This window comes from Hyla sarda, assembly GCF_029499605.1.
Source record: "Hyla sarda isolate aHylSar1 chromosome 2 unlocalized genomic scaffold, aHylSar1.hap1 SUPER_2_unloc_18, whole genome shotgun sequence".
Taxonomy (NCBI): Eukaryota; Metazoa; Chordata; class Amphibia; order Anura; family Hylidae; genus Hyla; species Hyla sarda.
The window spans coordinates 244,592-264,173 of NW_026607605.1; the positions used below are offsets into that span (position 1 = coordinate 244,592).

The 19,582-nt window shown below is 38.5% G+C and overlaps 1 protein-coding gene across 1 annotated transcript in view; it reads left to right on the plus strand.

The window, feature by feature from the left end:
* Nucleotides 1-317: 317 nt before the first annotated feature.
* Nucleotides 318-19,582, plus strand: part of LOC130298351 (collagen alpha-1(II) chain-like) — a 65,438-nt gene continuing 46,173 nt past the window's right edge. Inside the window, exon 1 of the mRNA XM_056551281.1 lies at nt 318-881. Within this exon, the coding sequence (XP_056407256.1) occupies nt 632-881 (250 nt within the window). The 5' untranslated portion in view covers nt 318-631. The remainder of the gene's footprint in view (nt 882-19,582) is intronic.

Below are 19,582 nucleotides of genomic sequence, written 5' to 3' on the forward strand. Positions count from 1 at the left end.
TATATTGGGAACACTATCACTGGGTACACTGGTATATTGGGTACACTGGTATATTGGGTATACTGGTATATTGGGAACACTATCACTGGGTACACTGGTATATTGGGTATACTGGTATATTGGGAACACTATCACTGGGTACACTATATCACTGGGTACATTGGTATATTGGGTACACTATATCACTGAGTACACTGGTATATTGGGTACACTATATCACTGAGTACACTGGTATATTGGGTATACTGGTATATTGGGAACACTATCACTGGGTACACTGGTATATTGGGTACACTATATCACTGAGTACACTGGTATATTGGGTATACTGGTATATTGGGAACACTATCACTGGGTACACTGGTATATTGGGTACACTGGTACAGGGATGTGGAAATCCTATAGCCCGACGCCCGGGACAAGTAGTTTTGGGCACCGGGCAGGTGAATTGTTTATAGATTTAGCCCTGTATCGGGCAGGGACAGACAGACTTCCCCCTTATTTTTCTTTAATGTCGGTGTGAGGTGCAGGAGCCGATGGAAGTCTCCACCTCACACCAGCGCTCAGAGTATATGGAGGGGGCGGCGGCCTCCAGCTGACTGCAGAGCCCCCTTATCTCCCCTCCCGGAGGATGGACGGAGCTCAGAAGACACAGCAGGGTGAGAGAGAGGATGTAGACAGCTCCGTGCACAGCTCCATCCCCCGCACTCAGCTCTATCCCTCCCCTCCCCCTGCTCTGTCTAGACAGGACCTAATCCACCACGGGGCGGTTGCTTGTTTGCACGGGGTAAACACAGAGCGGGGGAGGGGAGGGGGAGGACGGAAATGTCACCTCACACCGGCCGGGACTACAGCTCTGATGTCCACTCATGGCGGCTCAGGTGAGGAGACCAAGAATGCAGGCGGCGGCAGGAAGGGTGCTTGTATATGTATGGTGTGAGTGTATGTGTGATGTGTATGTGATGGATGATGGGGGAGGATGGTGTATATCAGTGTTTACCAACCAGGGGGCCTCCAGCTGTTGCAAAACTACAACTCCCAGCATGCCCTGGGCATGCTGGGAGTTGTAGTTTTGCAACAGCTGGAGGCACCCTGGTTGGGAAACACTGGTGGATATGTATGGTGTGAGTGTATGTGTGTATGATGTCTATGTGTGATGTGTATGTAATGTATACTGTGTGTATGATGTCTATGTGTGATGTGTATGTAATGTATACTGTGTGTATGATGTCTATGTGTGATGTGTATGTAATGTATAATGTGTGTATAATGTCTATGTGTGATGTGTATGTAATGTATACTGTGTGTATGATGTCTATGTGTGATGTGTATGTAATGTATGATGTGTGTATGATGTCTATGTGTGATGTGTATGTAATGTATAATGTGTGTATAATGTCTATGTGTGATGTGTATGTAATGTATACTGTGTGTATGATGTCTATGTGTGATGTGTATGTAATGTATACTGTGTGTATGATGTCTATGTGTGATGTGTATGTAATGTATGATGTGTGTATAATGTCTATGTGTGATGTGTATGTAATGTATAATGTGTGTATGATGTCTATGTGTGATGTGTTTGTAATGTATGATGTGTGTATAATGTCTATGTGTGATGTGTATGTAATGTATACTGTGTGTATGATGTCTATGTGTGATGTGTATGTAATGTATGATGTGTGTATGATGTCTATGTGTGATGTGTATGTAATGTATGATGTGTGTATAATGTCTATGTGTGATGTGTATGTAATGTATACTGTGTGTATGATGTCTATGTGTGATGTGTATGTAATGTATAATGTGTGTATGATGTCTATGTGTGATGTGTATGTAATGTATACTGTGTGTATGATGTCTATGTGTGATGTGTATGTAATGTATACTGTGTGTATGATGTCTATGTGTGATGTGTATGTAATGTATAATGTGTGTATAATGTCTGTGTGATGTGTATGTAATGTATACTGTGTGTATGATGTCTATGTGTGATGTGTATGTAATGTATGATGTGTGTATGATGTCTATGTGTGATGTGTATGTAATGTATGATGTGTGTATAATGTCTAAGTGTGATGTGTATGTAATGTATAATGTGTGTATGATGTCTGTGTGATGTGTATGTAATGTATAATGTGTGTATAATGTCTATGTGTGATGTGTATGTAATGTATGATGTGTGTATAATGTCTAAGTGTGATGTGTATGTATGTGATGTATGATGTGGGGGGGCAGTGGCTGGTGTATGTATGATGTGTGTATATTTATGGAGTATATGTATGGTGTGAGTGTATGTGTGTATGTAATGTATGATGCGGGGGGGGGTGTATGTATGATATGGGGGCAGTGGCTGGTGTATGTATGATGTGTGTATATGTATGGTGTATATGTATGGTGTGAGTGTATGTGTGTATGTAATGTATGATGCGGGGGGGGGTGTATGTATGATATGGGGGCAGTGGCAGGTGTATGTATGATATGTGTATATGTATGGTGTGAGTGTATGTGTGTATGTAATGTATGATGCGGGGGGGGGTGTATGTATGATATGGGGGCAGTGGCTGGTGTATGTATGATGTGTGTATATGTATGGTGTATATGTATGGTGTGAGTGTATGTGTGTATGTAATGTATGATGCGGGGGGGGGGGGGGTATGTATGATATGGGGGCAGTGGCAGGTGTATGTATGATGTGTGTATATGTATGGTGTATATGTATGGTGTGAGTGTATGTGATGTATGATGTGGGGGGGCAGTGGCAGGTGTATGTATGATGTGTGTATATGTATGGAGTATATGTATGGTGTGAGTGTGTGTGTATGTAATGTATGATGCGGAGGGGGTGTATGTATGATATGGGGGCAGCGGCAGGTGTATGTATGATGTGTGTATATGTATGGTGTATATGTATGGTGTGAGTGTATGTGATGTATGATGTGGGGGGGCAGTGGCAGGTGCATGTATGATGTGTGTATATGTATGGAGTATATGTATGGTGTGAGTGTATGTGTGTATGTAATGTATGATGCGGAGGGGGTGTATGTATGATATGGGGGCAGCGGCAGGTGTATGTATGATGTGTGTATATGTATGGTGTATATGTATGGTGTGAGTGTATGTGTGTATGTAATGTATGATGCGGGGGTGTGTGTGTATGTATGATATGGGGGCAGTGGCTGGTGTATGTATGATGTGTGTATATGTATGGAGTATATGTATGGTGTGAGTGTATGTGTGTATGTAATGTATGATGCGGGGGGGGGGGTGTATGTATGATATGGGGGCAGTGGCTGGTGTATGTATGATGTGGGGGGGCAGTGGCGGGGGTGTATGTATGATATGGGGGCAGTGGCTGGTGTATGTATGATGTGTGTATATGTATGGTGTATATGTATGGTGTGAGTGTATGTGTGTATGTAATGTATGATGCGGGGGGGTGTATGTATGATATGGGGGCAGTGGCTGGTGTATGTATGATGTGTATGTATGAATGTTTTGTATAGGAGCGGACTGTCACGTCGGGCATTAGGGCAGTTGTACCATCTCATTTTATTTATTTTTAGTGGCCCCCGCACTAAATTGCACCCCCAGAATCCCCCCTTCATACTCACCCGCCAACCAAGAGCCCCACGGATGCAGACAAACACGCCCGAACCAAAACTACAACTCCCAGCATGTTGGACCATAACCTAAACTGTACAACTATAAAGTGTAACATGCTGGGAGTTGTAGTTTTTGTTCGGGTCAGCTGCAGAGCTATAGGCTGCATCAGGGCATGCTGGGTGTTGTAGTTACTAACTGTAATTCCCAGTATTCCTTGACACAGACTATGGCTCTGCAGCTGACACAAACCAAAACTACAACTCCCAGCATGTTACACAATAACCTTAACTGTCCTACTATACAGTGCAACCTGCTGCAACACCCACAGAACCATAGGCTACATCAGGGCATGCTGGGAGTTGTAGTTATCTAATAACTAAATGCAACTTCCAGCATTTTCTGACACAAAATGCACCATATAAACTGGAGAAGCAGAACCCCCCCCCCCCCCCCCAGTAACATAAAAACTGAAAAAAAGTGATTAAAATATTTTAAAAAGTGCGAATATATGTGAATAAGCCCCTTTCCTAATAAAAGTTTCCAATTTTCTTTAAATAAAAATAATGTAGAAAAATAACCATAAGTGGTATCGCTGCGTGTGGAAATGTCCAGACTATTAAAATATAATGTTAATTAAACCGTACGGGGAACGGTGTAAATGTAAAAAAATAGTCCAGAATTGTTCATTTTTGGTCACTTCATATTAGACATTTTTTATAAGGATCAAAAAGTAACATGTAGACTTTTCTGGTCTTGTCTGGGGTGTAAGAGGATCTACAGCTCTCCCCCCGCTAATATCCTGACATACTGCCATCACCTATTAACCCATTAGATCACCGCTGTCAGCAGTGTCTAAAGGATCTTATATCCATCCCTGGTGGTCTAGTGGGGGGGATCAGACTATTTTGGTGAAAATTATTTTATCTACCAGGACAAGTGGATTTTCTTGAGGGACAAGTAGATTGTGTTCCGCTTTAGTCCCTTGGACAAGTAGTTTTTTTTTATATTTCCACACCCCTGTTGGTATATTGGGTACACTGGTATATTGGGTACACTGTATCACTGGGTACACTGGTATATTGGGTACACTGTATCACTGGGTACACTGGTATATTGGGTACACTGGTATATTGGGTACACTGGTATATTGGGTACACTGGTATATTGGGTACACTGTATCACTGGGTACACTGGTATATTGGGAACACTATCACTGGGTACACTGGTATATTGGGAACACTATCACTGGGTACACTGGTATATTGGGAACACTGTATCACTGGGTACACTGGTATATTGGGAACACTATCACTGGGTACACTGGTATATTGGGAACACTATCACTGGGTACACTGGTATATTGGGTACACTGGTATATTGGGTACATTGGTATATTGGGTACACTGGTATATTGGGTACACTGGTATATTGGGTATACTGGTATATTGGGTACACTGGTATATTGGGAACACTATCACTGGGTACACTGGTATATTGGGTACACTGGTATATTGGGTACACTGTATCACTGGGTACACTGGTATATTGGGAACACTATCACTGGGTACACTGGTATATTGGGAACACTATCACTGGGTACACTGGTATATTGGGTACACTGGTATATTGGGTACATTGGTATATTGGGTACACTGGTATATTGGGTACACTGGTATATTGGGTATACTGGTATATTGGGTACACTGGTATATTGGGAACACTATCACTGGGTACACTGGTATATTGGGTACACTGGTATATTGGGAACACTGTATCACTGGGTACACTGGTATATTGGATATACTGGTATATTGGGTATACTGGTACATTGGGAACACTGGTATATTGGGTACACTGGTATATTGGGAACACTATCACTGGGTACACTGGTATATTGGGTACAATGGTATATTGGGTACACTGTATCACTGGGTACACTGGTATATTGGGTACACTGGTATATTGGGTACACTGGTATATTGGGTACAATGGTATATTGGGTACACTGTATCACTGGGTACACTGGTATACTGGGTACAATGGTATATTGGAAACACAGATATAATATAGATATTAGATACATAGATAGATAAGTGTTTCCCTCCAGCTGTTGCTAAACTATAACTTTCAGCATGCCTGGAAAGCCAAACGCATGCTGGGAGTTATAGTTTTGCAACAGCTGGAGGCACCATGGTCAGCAAACACTGAGATAGATAGCTAGATAGATAGGAGATAGATAGATAGATAGATATGAGAAATTGATAGATATGAGATAGATAGATAGATAGATAGATAGATATGATATAGATAGATAGATAGATAGGAGATAGATAGATAAAGTGTTGCAAAACTACAACTCCCAGCATGTCTGGGCAGCCAAAGGCATGCTGGGAGTTATAGTTTTGCAACAGCTGGAGGCACCATGGTCAGCAAACACTGAGATATAAGATAGAAATTAGATAGATAGATAGAGAGATAGATAAGAGATAGATATGAGATAGATAGATAGATATGAGATAGATATGATAGATAGATAGATAGATAGATATGAGATAGATAGATAGATATGAGATAGATAGATAGATATGAGATAGATAGATAGATATTAGATAGATAGATAGATATTAGATAGGAGATAGATATATAGATATGATAGATAGATATGAGATAGATAGATATGAGATAGATAGATAGATAGATAGATATGAGATAGATAGATAGATATGAGATAGATATGATAGATAGATATGAGATAGATAGATAGATATGAGATAGATATGATAGATAGATAGATAGATAGGAGATAGATAGATAAAGTGTTGCAAAACTACAACTCCCAGCATGTCTGGACAGCCAAAGGCATGCTGGGAGTTGTATTTTTAAAACTGCTGGAGGCACCCTGGTCTGGAAACATTAAGAAATTGCCCATTTAACTCCCACTGACCCCCCAAACAGCAATTTGCCCCTCAACCGTTTCCTCCCAGAAAATTACCTGTTGTATAGGGGGCCGCAGCGGTGGGCAGGGGAAGTCTTCCTGTTCCCCTTCAGCGCGGGCGGGTGATGTAGTCAGCAATGGAGCAGGAAGCAAAGAACCTGCCTGCTCCAATAGGGCTGCAGCCTGCACACAGAGGAGTGTGGGGGGAGGGGGAGGAGCGTCCCTCTGCTCTCTTCCCAGAGATGCATTGCGGCCACGGCCCCTGCACTCACCTTAAAGGGCCGGAGGCTAACTATTTATAAAAAGAAAACAGTGCTGCAGCGGCCTGCAGTGATCCAGGGCCGTAAGTAAGAAGCAGGGCCGGCCCTCTTTTTCTGTTATCATATTTATCATGGGTGCCGGGCGGCCTATGCGGGCCGTCTGTGCAGGCCACTGGGCCTATTTTCATGTAGGGGCCTGGAGCGGCAGCTCCATCCGCCCCTATGTTAATCCGGCCCTGCATGTGGGGGGCTGTTATGTGGGGTGGGGGGTGGCCTCTAAAGAGAGAAGACCCAGTGGCGTCTCCAGCTTTCAAATTTTTTTGGGGGGGGCACACTGGGGGCCAGGACAAAAGTAGGGGGGGCAATTATAACAACACCACATTTATACATTGCACGTGCAAATTATATCCAAGCCAAGGGCAGCATCGGGGGACCATGAAGATCTCATTGACTTCAAAGGCAGCTTCAGCAGGTGTCTACGTGGAGAAGAAGTGATGTCACTTATTTTTTGGCCAGTTCCCTGTCAAACATTAACATAAGTAATATATGTGTAGATAGAAGCGTGCCGGCACTACCTGTATTGTGTGGTTCACTAAAAATACGTTGGTCCTATAATCCGGACTCTAAAGTATCAGACAGCACAGGCTTGTAATATGGTGGTGCTCATGTAATATAGGTAAAGACAGTTCATCCAATCGCAACGATGTAGAAAAATTACAGGCAACTCACCAATCTTTTGCAAGACTTCATGCTTTAATTCCAGGGTGTGCAGGCAAAGCGGCTCCATGCCGCACCGGTGAGCTAGACGCTAGTGCGAACAGTGACCTGTATACTGAGACTAATATTACAAATAATATCAGTATACAAGGAGGAATATTATCCCCATACATATTACCATCATACTGTAACTGACCAAATCCTGTATACTGAGACTAATATTACAAATAATATCAGTATACAAGGAGGAATATTATCACCATACATATTACCATCATACTGTAACTGACCAAATCCTGTATACTGAGACAAATATTACAAATAATACCAGTATACAAGGAGGAATATTATCACCATACATATTACCATCATACTGTAACTGACCAAATCCTGTATACTGAGACTAATATTACAAATAATATCAGTATACAAGGAGGAATATTATCACCATACATATTACCATCATACTGTAACTGACAAAATCCTGTATACTGAGACTAATATTACAAATAATACCAGTATACAGGGAGGAATATTATCACCATACATATTACCATCATACTGTAACTGACCAAATCCTGTATACTGAGACTAATATTACAAATAATATCAGTATACAAGGAGGAATATTATCACCATACATATTACCATCATACTGTAACTGACCAAATCCTGTATACTGAGACCAATATTACCAATAATATCAGCATACAGGGAGGAAATATTGTCATCATACATATTATGGTCATACTGTTACTGACACCAATATTACTGATAATACCAGTACAAAAAAATAAAAATGGTCAGCACCTCCAGACAAAAGGTGCTTACTGTTAGTTGTGTGCGTTACTAGCAAGAAACAAATAATACTGCCACACCATGACCACGACTACCATTGTGACTGACTAATGACCGACTAACACCAATTGTATACATTTTACAAATACCAATACTCCCACATACACTGGCCTTATAGTGGTAGATACCAGCTGTACACATCACAGTGTGTATTATCCCTGTACTGTGACATCACTGTGTGTATTATCCCTGTACTGTGACATCACTGTGTGTATTATCCCTGTACTGTGACATCACTGTGTGTATTATCCCTGTACTGTGACATCACTGTGTGTATTATCCCTGTACTGTGACATCACTGTGTGTATTATCCCTGTACTGTGACATCACTGTGTGTATTATCCCTGTACTGTGACATCACTGTGTGTATTATCCCTGTACTGTGACATCACTGTGTGTATTATCCCTGTACTGTGACATCACTGTGTCTTATCCCTGTACTGTGACATCACTGTGTCTTATCCCTGTACTGTGACATCACTGTGTATATTATCCCTGTACTGTGACATCACTGTGTATTATCCCTGTACTGTGACATCACTGTGTATATTATCCCTGTACTGTGACATCACTGTGTATTATCCCTGTACTGTGACATCACTGTGTATTATCCCTGTACTGTGACATCACTGTGTATTATCCCTGTACTGTGACATCACTGTGTATTATTCTTGCACTGTGACATCACTGTGTATTATCCCTGTACTGTGACATCACTGTGTATTATCCCTGTACTGTGACATCACTGTGTATATTATCCCTGTACTGTGACATCACTGTGTATATTATCCCTGTACTGTGACATCACTGTGTATATTATCTCTGAACTATAACATCACTGTGTGTTATCTCTATACTGCAACATCACTGTTGATACTTACACTGCACTGTGACATCACTGTATATATTAAGCCTGTATACCCTAATGCCACTGTACATATTTTCCTTGCACTGCGAGTGACAATACAGGGTAAATATGCACAGTGACATCACAGTTCAGAGTTAATATATACAGTGACATCACAGTTCAGAGTTAATATATACAGTGACATCACAGTTCAGAGTTAATATAAACAGTAATGTCTCTGTACAGGGACAATAAACAGTTTTGCCAATACAGGGTTAATAAACGCAGTGTTGTCACAGTAGAGGGTAACTATACAGTGATGTCATTGTACCGGAAAAATATACAAAGTGAAGTCAGCATTCAAGAATAATAAACTGTGATGTCACTACAGGGTTGTTATACACAGTGACATCAAATTACAGGATGAAACACAGTGATGTCACAGTTTATTATGAAGCGCAGTGATGTCACAGTTTATTATGAAGCGCAGTGATGTCACAGTTTATTATGAAGCACAGTGATGTCACAGTTTATTATGAAGCAGTGATGTCACAGTTTATTATGAAGCACAGTGATGTTACAGTTTATTATGAAGCACAGTGATGTCACAGTTTATTATGAAGCAGTGATGTCACAGTTTATTATGAAGCACAGTGATGTCACAGTTTATTATGAAGCAGTGATGTCAGTTTATTATGAAGCACAGTGATGTCACAGTTTATTATGAAGCACAGTGATGTCACAGTTTATTATGAAGCACAGTGATGTCAGTTTATTATGAAGCACAGTGATGTCACAGTTTATTATGTAGCACAGTGATGTCACAGTTTATTATGTAGCACAGTGATGTCAGTTTATTATGAAGCACAGTGATGTCACAGTTTATTATGAAGCACAGTGATGTCACAGTTTATTATGTAGCACAGTGATGTCACAGTTTATTATGAAGCACAGTGATGTCAGTTTATTATGAAGCACAGTGATGTCACAGTTTATTATGTAGCACAGTGATGTCACAGTTTATTATGTAGCACAGTGATGTCAGTTTATTATGAAGCACAGTGATGTCACAGTTTGTTATGAAGCACAGTGATGTCACAGTTTATTATGTAGCACAGTGATGTCAGTTTATTATGAAGCACAGTGATGTCACAGTTTGTTATGTAGCACAGTGATGTCACAGTTTATTATGTAGCACAGTGATGTCAGTTTATTATGAAGCACAGTGATGTCACAGTTTATTATGAAGCACAGTGATGTCACAGTTTATTATGAAGCACAGTGATGTCACAGTTTATTATGAAGCACAGTGATGTCACAGTTTGTTATGAAGCACAGTGATGTCACAGTTTATTATGAAGCACAGTGATGTCACCGTTTATTATGAAGCACAGTGATGTCACAGTTTATTATGAAGCGCAGTGATGTCACAGTTTATTATGAAGCGCAGTGATGTCACAGTTTATTAAGAAGCACAGTGATGTCACAGTTTATTATGAAGCACAGTGATGTCACAGTTTATTATGAAGCACAGTGATGTCACAGTTTATTATGAAGCACAGTGATGTCACAGTTTATTATGAAGCACAGTGATGTCACAGTTTATTATGAAGCACAGTGATGTCACAGTATATTATGAAGCACAGTGATGTCACAGTTTATTATGAAGCACAGTGATGTCACAGTTTGTTATGAAGCACAGTGATGTCACAGTTTATTATAAAGCACAGTGATGTCAGTTTATTATGAAGCACAGTGATGTCAGTTTATTATGAAGCACAGTGATGTCACAGTTTATTATGAAGCAGTGATGTCACAGTTTATTATGTAGCACAGTGATGTAACAGTTTATTATGAAGCAGTGATGTCACAGTTTATTATGAAGCACAGTGATGTCACAGTTTATTATGAAGCGCAGTGATGTCACAGTTTATTATGAAGCACAGTGATGTCAGTTTATTATGAAGCACAGTGATGTCACAGTTTATTATGAAGCACAGTGATGTCACAGTTTGTTATGAAGCACAGTGATGTCACAGTTTATTATGAAGCACAGTGATGTCACAGTTTATTATGAAGCAGTGATATCAGTTTATTATGAAGCACAGTGATGTCAGTTTATTATGAAGCAGTGATGTCACAGTTTATTATGAAGCGCAGTGATGTCACAGTTTATTATGAAGCACGGTGATGTCACAGTTTATTATGAAGCACAGTGATGTCACAGTTTATTATGAAGCACAGTGATGTCACAGTTTATTATGAAGCACAGTGATGTCACAGTTTATTATGAAGCGCAGTGATGTCACAGTTTATTATGAAGCACAGTGATGTCACAGTTTATTATGAAGCACAGTGATGTCACAGTTTATTATGAAGCACAGTGATGTCACAGTTTATTATGAAGCACAGTGATGTCACAGTTTATTATGAAGCACAGTGATGTCACAGTTTATTATGAAGCGCAGTGATGTCACAGTTTATTATGAAGCACAGTGATGTCACAGTTTATTATGAAGCACAGTGATGTCACAGTTTATTATGAAGCACAGTGATGTCACAGTTTATTATGAAGCACAGTGATGTCACAGTTTATTATGAAGCGCAGTGATGTCACAGTTTATTATGAAGCGCAGTGATGTCACAGTTTATTATGAAGCGCAGTGATGTCACAGTTTATTATGAAGCGCAGTGATGTCACAGTTTATTATGAAGCGCAGTGATGTCACAGTTTATTATGAAGCACAGTGATGTCACACAGACTACAGAATGTACAACTGTACGTATGATAAAGATGGCGGGATGCTATCGAAACGTCACACATACATGGGGGAATAAAACACTTAGATAATATAGATTAATAGATAGATATGAGATAGATAGATAGATAAGTGTATCCCAATCAGGGGGCCTCTAGCTATTCCAAAATGACAACTCCCAGCATTCCTTTGGCTTTATGAGCATACTGGGAGTTGTAGTTTTGCAACAGCTGGAGGCCCCCTGGTTGGGAAACACTGATCTATCTATCTATCAATCATCTATCTATCTATCCATCCATCTATCTATATCCATCTATCTATTTATGTATCTATCTATCTTTCTATTTATCTATCTATCTCATATCTATCTCAGATAGATGAGAGATAGATAGATAGATGAAAGATAGATAGATATGAGAGATAGATAGATGATATATAGATAGATAGATACATAAATAGATGGATATATAGATAGATATGAGATAGATAGATAGAAAGATAGATAAATAGATGATAGATAGATACTATCTCTATCTATCTATCTAAAACAAATAAAAACGGCACAACCAAAATCCAGAGATTAGAGAGAATTCGGGGTGCCCGCATACTTGGAACCTGGGTCCACTGGTTCCTTAATCCAGACAAAGAACAATATGATGCAGCATAGTCTATGCACATGATGGAATAAACCACCATTTTCTGCAAACTTGTGGCGTGCTGAATCATATTGTTCTTTATCTATCTATCTATCTTTCTATATCCTATCTATATCATTTCAATCTATCTATATCATATCCATCTATCTATCTATATCATATCTATCTATCATCTATCTATCTCATATCTATCTATATATCCATATATTTATGTATCTATTTATCTATATATCATCTATCTATCTATCTATCTCTCATATCTATCTATCTTTCATCTATCTCTCATCTATCTGAGATAGATATGAGATAGATAGATAGATAAATAGAAAGATAGATATATATATATATATATATATATATATATATATATATATATAAATAGATAGATATGAGATAGATAGATATGAGATAGATAGATATGAGCATAGGCGTGCGCAGCCTATTGCATTAGGGTGTGCACCCTAAAGCACAAACTCACGCAGCGCACGCGTGTGTGTGATATATATATACACACCCACTCTTGCTTGCATGCACACATACATAACCATACCTACACTCATAAATATCAATACAAACAAAATGAAAAACTTTATTAAAACTTTTTTGGGATTGGAGGCTTTTTTTTGGATTGGAGGCTCCATTATACATACACTGTACAGCAATCATACCTCCATTATACATACACTGTACAGCAATCATACCTCCATTATACATACACTGTACAGCAATCATACATTCAGTATACATACACTGTGACTGTACAGCAAGCATGCCTCCATTATACATACACTGACTGTACAGCAATCATACATCCATTATACATACACTGTACAGAAATCATACCTCCATTATACATAAACTGTACAGCAATCATACATCCATTATACATACACTGTACAGCAATCATACCTCCATTATACATACACTGTACAGAAATCATACCTCCATTATACATACACTGTACAGAAATCATACATCCATTATACATACACTGTACAGCAAGCATACCTCCATTATACCTACACTGTACAGCAATCATACCTCCATTATACATACACTGTACAGCAATCATACCTCCATTATACATACACTGTACAGCAATCATACCTCCATTATACATACACTGTACAGCAATCATACCTCCATTATACATACACTGTACTGAAATCATACCTCCATTATACATACACTGTGACTGTACAGCAATCATACATCCATTATACATACACTGTACAGCAATCATACATCCATTATACATACACTGTACAGCAATCATGCATTCATTATACATACACTGTACAGAAATCATACATCCATTATACATACACTGTGACTGTACAGCAATCATACATCCATTATACATACACTGTACAGAAATCATACCTCCATTATACATAAACTGTACAGCAATCATACATCCATTATACATACACTGTACAGCAATCATACCTCCATTATACCTACACTGTACAGAAATCATACCTCCATTATACATACACTGTACAGAAATCATACATCCATTATACATACACTGTACAGCAAGCATACCTCCATTATACATACACTGTACAGCAATCATACCTCCATTATACATACACTGTACAGCAATCATACCTCCATTATACATACACTGTACAGCAATCATACCTCCATTATACATACACTGTACAGCAATCATACCTCCATTATACATACACTGTACAGCAATCATACCTCCATTATACATACACTGTACAGAAATCATACCTCCATTATACATACACTGTGACTGTACAGCAATCATACATCCATTATACATACACTGTACAGCAATCATACATCCATTATACATACACTGTACAGCAATCATGCATTCATTATACATACACTGTACAGAAATCATACATCCATTATACATACACTGTGACTGTACAGCAATCATACATCCAATCCATTAATAATGGATTGGATGTATGATTGCTGTACAGTCACAGGCAGTGTATGTATAATGGATGTATGATTTCTGTACAGTGTATGTATAATGAATGCATGATTGCTGTACAGTGTATGTATAATGGATGTATGATTGCTGTACAGTCACAGTGTATGTATAATGGAGGTATGATTTCTGTACAGTGTATGTATAATGGAGGTATGATTGCTGTACAGTGTATGTATAATGGAGGTATGATTGCTGTACAGTGTATGTATAATGGAGGTATGATTGCTGTACAGTGTATGTATAATGGATGTATGATTGCTGTACAGTGTATGTATAATGAATGTATGATTGCTGTACAGTGTATGTATAATGGAGGTATGATTGCTGTACAGTGTATGTATAATGAATGTATGATTGCTGTACAGTGTATGTATAAAGGAGGTATGATTGCTGTACAGTGTATGTATAAAGGAGGTATGATTGCTGTACAGTGTATGTATAATGGAGGTATGATTGCTGTACAGTGTATGTATAATGAATGTATGATTGCTGTACAGTGTATGTATAATGGATGTATGATTGCTGTACAGTGTAAGTATAATGGAGGTATGATTGCTGTACAGTGTAAGTATAATGGAGGTATGATTGCTGTACAGTGTATGTATAATGGATGTATGATTGCTGTACAGTGTATGTATAATGAATGTATGATTGCTGTACAGTGTATGTATAATGGAGGTATGATTGCTGTACAGTGTATGTATAATGAATGTATGATTGCTGTACAGTGTATGTATAATGGAGGTATGATTGCTGTACAGTGTATGTATAAAGGAGGTATGATTGCTGTACAGTGTATGTATAATGGAGGTATGATTGCTGTACAGTGTATGTATAATGAATGTATGATTGCTGTACAGTGTATGTATAATGGAGGTATGATTGCTGTACAGTGTATGTATAATGAATGTATGATTGCTGTACAGTGTATGTATAATGGTGGTAGGATTGCTGTACAGTGTATGTATAATGGATGTATGATTGCTGTACAGTGTATGTATAATGGATGTATGACTGATGTACAGTGTATATATAATGGATGTATGATTGCTGTACAGTGTATGTATAATGGATGTATGATTGCTGTACAGTGTATATATAATGGATGCATGATTGCTGTACAGTGTATGTATAATGGATGTATGATTGCTGTACAGTGTATGTATAATGGATGTATGATTGCTGTACAGTGTATGTATAATGGAGGTATGATTGCTGTACAGTGTATGTATAATGGATGTATGATTGCTGTACAGTGTATGTATAATGGATGTATGACTGATGTACAGTGTATATATAATGGATGTATGATTGCTGTACAGTGTATATATAATGGATGTATGATTGCTGTACAGTGTATGTATAATGGATGTATGATTGCTGTACAGTGTATGTATAATGGATGTATGACTGCTGTACAGTGTATGTATAATGGAGGTATGATTGCTGTACAGTGTATGTATAATGGAGGTATGATTGCTGTACAGTGTATGTATAATGGAGGTATGATTGCTGTACAGTGTATGTATACTGAATGTATGATTGCTGTACAGTGTATGTATAATGGAGGTATGATTGCTGTACAGTGTAAGTATAATGGATGTATGATTGCTGTACAGTGTATATATAATGGAGGTATGATTGCTGTACAGTGTAAGTATAATGGATGTATGATTGCTGTACAGTGTATATATAATGGAGGTATGATTGCTGTACAGTGTATGTATAATGGAGGTATGATTGCTGTACAGTGTATGTATAATGAATGTATGATTGCTGTACAGTGTATGTATAATGGAGGTATGCTTGCTGTACAGTGTATGTATAATGGAGGTATGCTTGCTGTACAGTGTATGTATAATGAATGTATGATTGCTGTACAGTGTATGTATAATGGAGGTATGCTTGCTGTACAGTGTATGTATAATGGCGGTATGATTGCTGTACAGTGTATGTATAATGGATGTATGATTGCTGTACAGTGTATGTATAATGGAGGTATGATTGCTGTACAGTGTATGTATAATGGAGGTATGCTTGCTGTACAGTGTATGTATAATGGAGGTATGATTGCTGTACAGTGTATGTATAATGGAGGTATGCTTGCTGTACAGTGTATGTATAATGGAGGTATGCTTGCTGTACAGTGTATGTATAATGAATGTATGATTGCTGTACAGTCAGTGTATGTATAATGGATGTATGATTGCTGTACAGTGTATGTATAATGGAGGTATGCTTGCTGAACAGTGTATGTATAATGGATGTATGATTGCTGTACAGTGTATGTATAATGGAGGTATGCTTGCTGTACAGTGTATGTATAATGGAGGTATGATTGCTGTACAGTGTATATATAATGGAGGTATGATTGCTGTACAGTGTATGTATAATGGATGTATGATTGCTGTACAGTGTATGTATAATGGACAGGGCCGTCTTTAATTTTGATTGGACCCTGGGCAAGCAATTTTTTTTGGTCCCCCCGGACCCCCACCCCCATCCCACACACACTCGGGATCAGTACAGGATAAGTAATGTAATGTATGTACACAGTGACCTCACCAGCAGAATAGTGAGTACAGCTCTGGAGTATAATACAGGATATAACTCAGGATCAGTACAGGATAAGTAATGTAATGTATGTACACAGTGACCCCACCAGCAGAATAGTGAGTACAGCTCTGGAGTATAATACAGGATATAACTCAGGATCAGTACAGGATACGTACGGGGGAGGGGATTATCAGATTATGCATGTGAGGGGAGGATAATAATTATTATAATCCTCCCCTCACATATATGTAATATCTCCCCCTCACATGTATAATCTGATAACCCCCTCCTCACATGGATAATCCCCTCACATATAATCTGATTATGATATTATATATGTGAGGGGATAACCAGTGTGAGGAGGGGGTTATCAGGTTATACATGTGAGGGGGAGATGTTACATATATGTGAGGGGAGGATTATAATAATCATTATTATCCTCCCCTCACATGTATAATTTCCTCCCTTCTCACATTATATAATAAATCCCCCCCACTCCCACACTATATAATAAATCCCCCCTCACATTATATAATAAATCCCCCCCCCACATTATATAATAAATCCCCCCACACTATATAATAAATCCCCCCTCACATTATATAATAAATCCCCCCTCACATTATATAATAAATCCCCCCACACTATATAATAAATCCCCCCCCACATTATATAATAAATCCCCCCCACTCCCACACTATATAATAAATCCCCCCTCACATTATATAATAAATCCCCCCTCACATTATATAATAAATCCCCCCACACTATATAATAAATCCCCCCTCACATTATATAATAAATCCCCCCACACTATATAATATATCCCCCCTCACATTATATAATAAATCCCCCCACACTATATAATAAATCCCCCCCACACTATATAATAAATCCCCCCTCACATTATATAATAAATCCCCCCTCACATTATATAATAAATCCCCCCCACACTATATAATAAATCCCCCCTCACATTATATAATAAATCCCCCCTCACATTATATAATAAATCCCCTCTCACATTATATAATAAATCCCCCCCACACTATATAATAAATCCCCCCTCACATTATATAATAAATCCCCCCCACACTATATAATAAATCCCCCCTCACATTATATAATAAATCCCCCCACACTATATAATAAATCCCCCCTCACATTATATAATAAATCCCCCCACACTATATAATATATCCCCCCTCACATTATATAATAAATCACCCCCACACTATATAATAAATCCCTCCGCATATTATATAATAAATCCCCCCCACACTATATAATAAATCCCCCTCACATTATATAATAAATCCCCCCCACCCCCAAACTATATAATAAATCCCCCCTCACATTATATAATAAATCCCCCCCACATTATATAATAAATCCCCCCCACCCCCACACTATATAATAAATCCCCCCCACACTATATAATAAATCCCCCCTCACATTATATAATAAATCCCCCCTCACATTATATAATAAATCCCCCCCACACTATATAATAAATCCCCCCTCACATTATATAATAAATCCCCCCACACTATATAATAAATCCCCCCTCACATTATATAATAAATCCCCCCCACCCCCACACTATATAATAAATCCCCCCCACCCCCACACTTTATAATAAATCCCCCCTCACATTATATAATAAATCACCTCCCCACACTATATAATAAATCCCCCCTGACATTATAAAATAAATCCCCCCCACACTATATAATAAATCCCCCCTCACATTATATAATAAATCCCCCCCACCCCCACACTATATAATAAATCCCCCCCACATTATATAATAAATCCCCCCCACCCCCACACTATATAATAAATCCCCCCTCACATTATATAATAAATCCCCTCCCCACACTATATAATAAATCCCCCCTGACACTATATAATAAATCCCCCCCCACACTATATAATAAATCCCCCCTCACATTATATAATAAATCCCCCCCACACTATATAATAAATCCCCCCTCACATTATATAATAAATCCCCCCCTCACATTATATAATAAATCCCCCCTCACACTATATAATAAATCCCCCCTGACATTATATAATAAATCCCCCCTCACATTATATAATAAATCCCCCCTCACACTATAGAATAAATACCCCCACACATTATATAATAAATCCCCCCTCACATTATATAATAAATCCCTCCTCACATTATATAATAAATCCCCCCCACCCCACACTATATAATAAATCCCCCCTCACATTATATAATAAATCCCCCCTGACATTATATAATAAATCCCCCCTCACATTATATAATAAATCCCCCCTCACATTATATAATAAATCCCTCCTCACATTATATAATAAATCCCCCCCACCCCACACTATATAATAAATCCCCCCTCACATTATATAATAAATC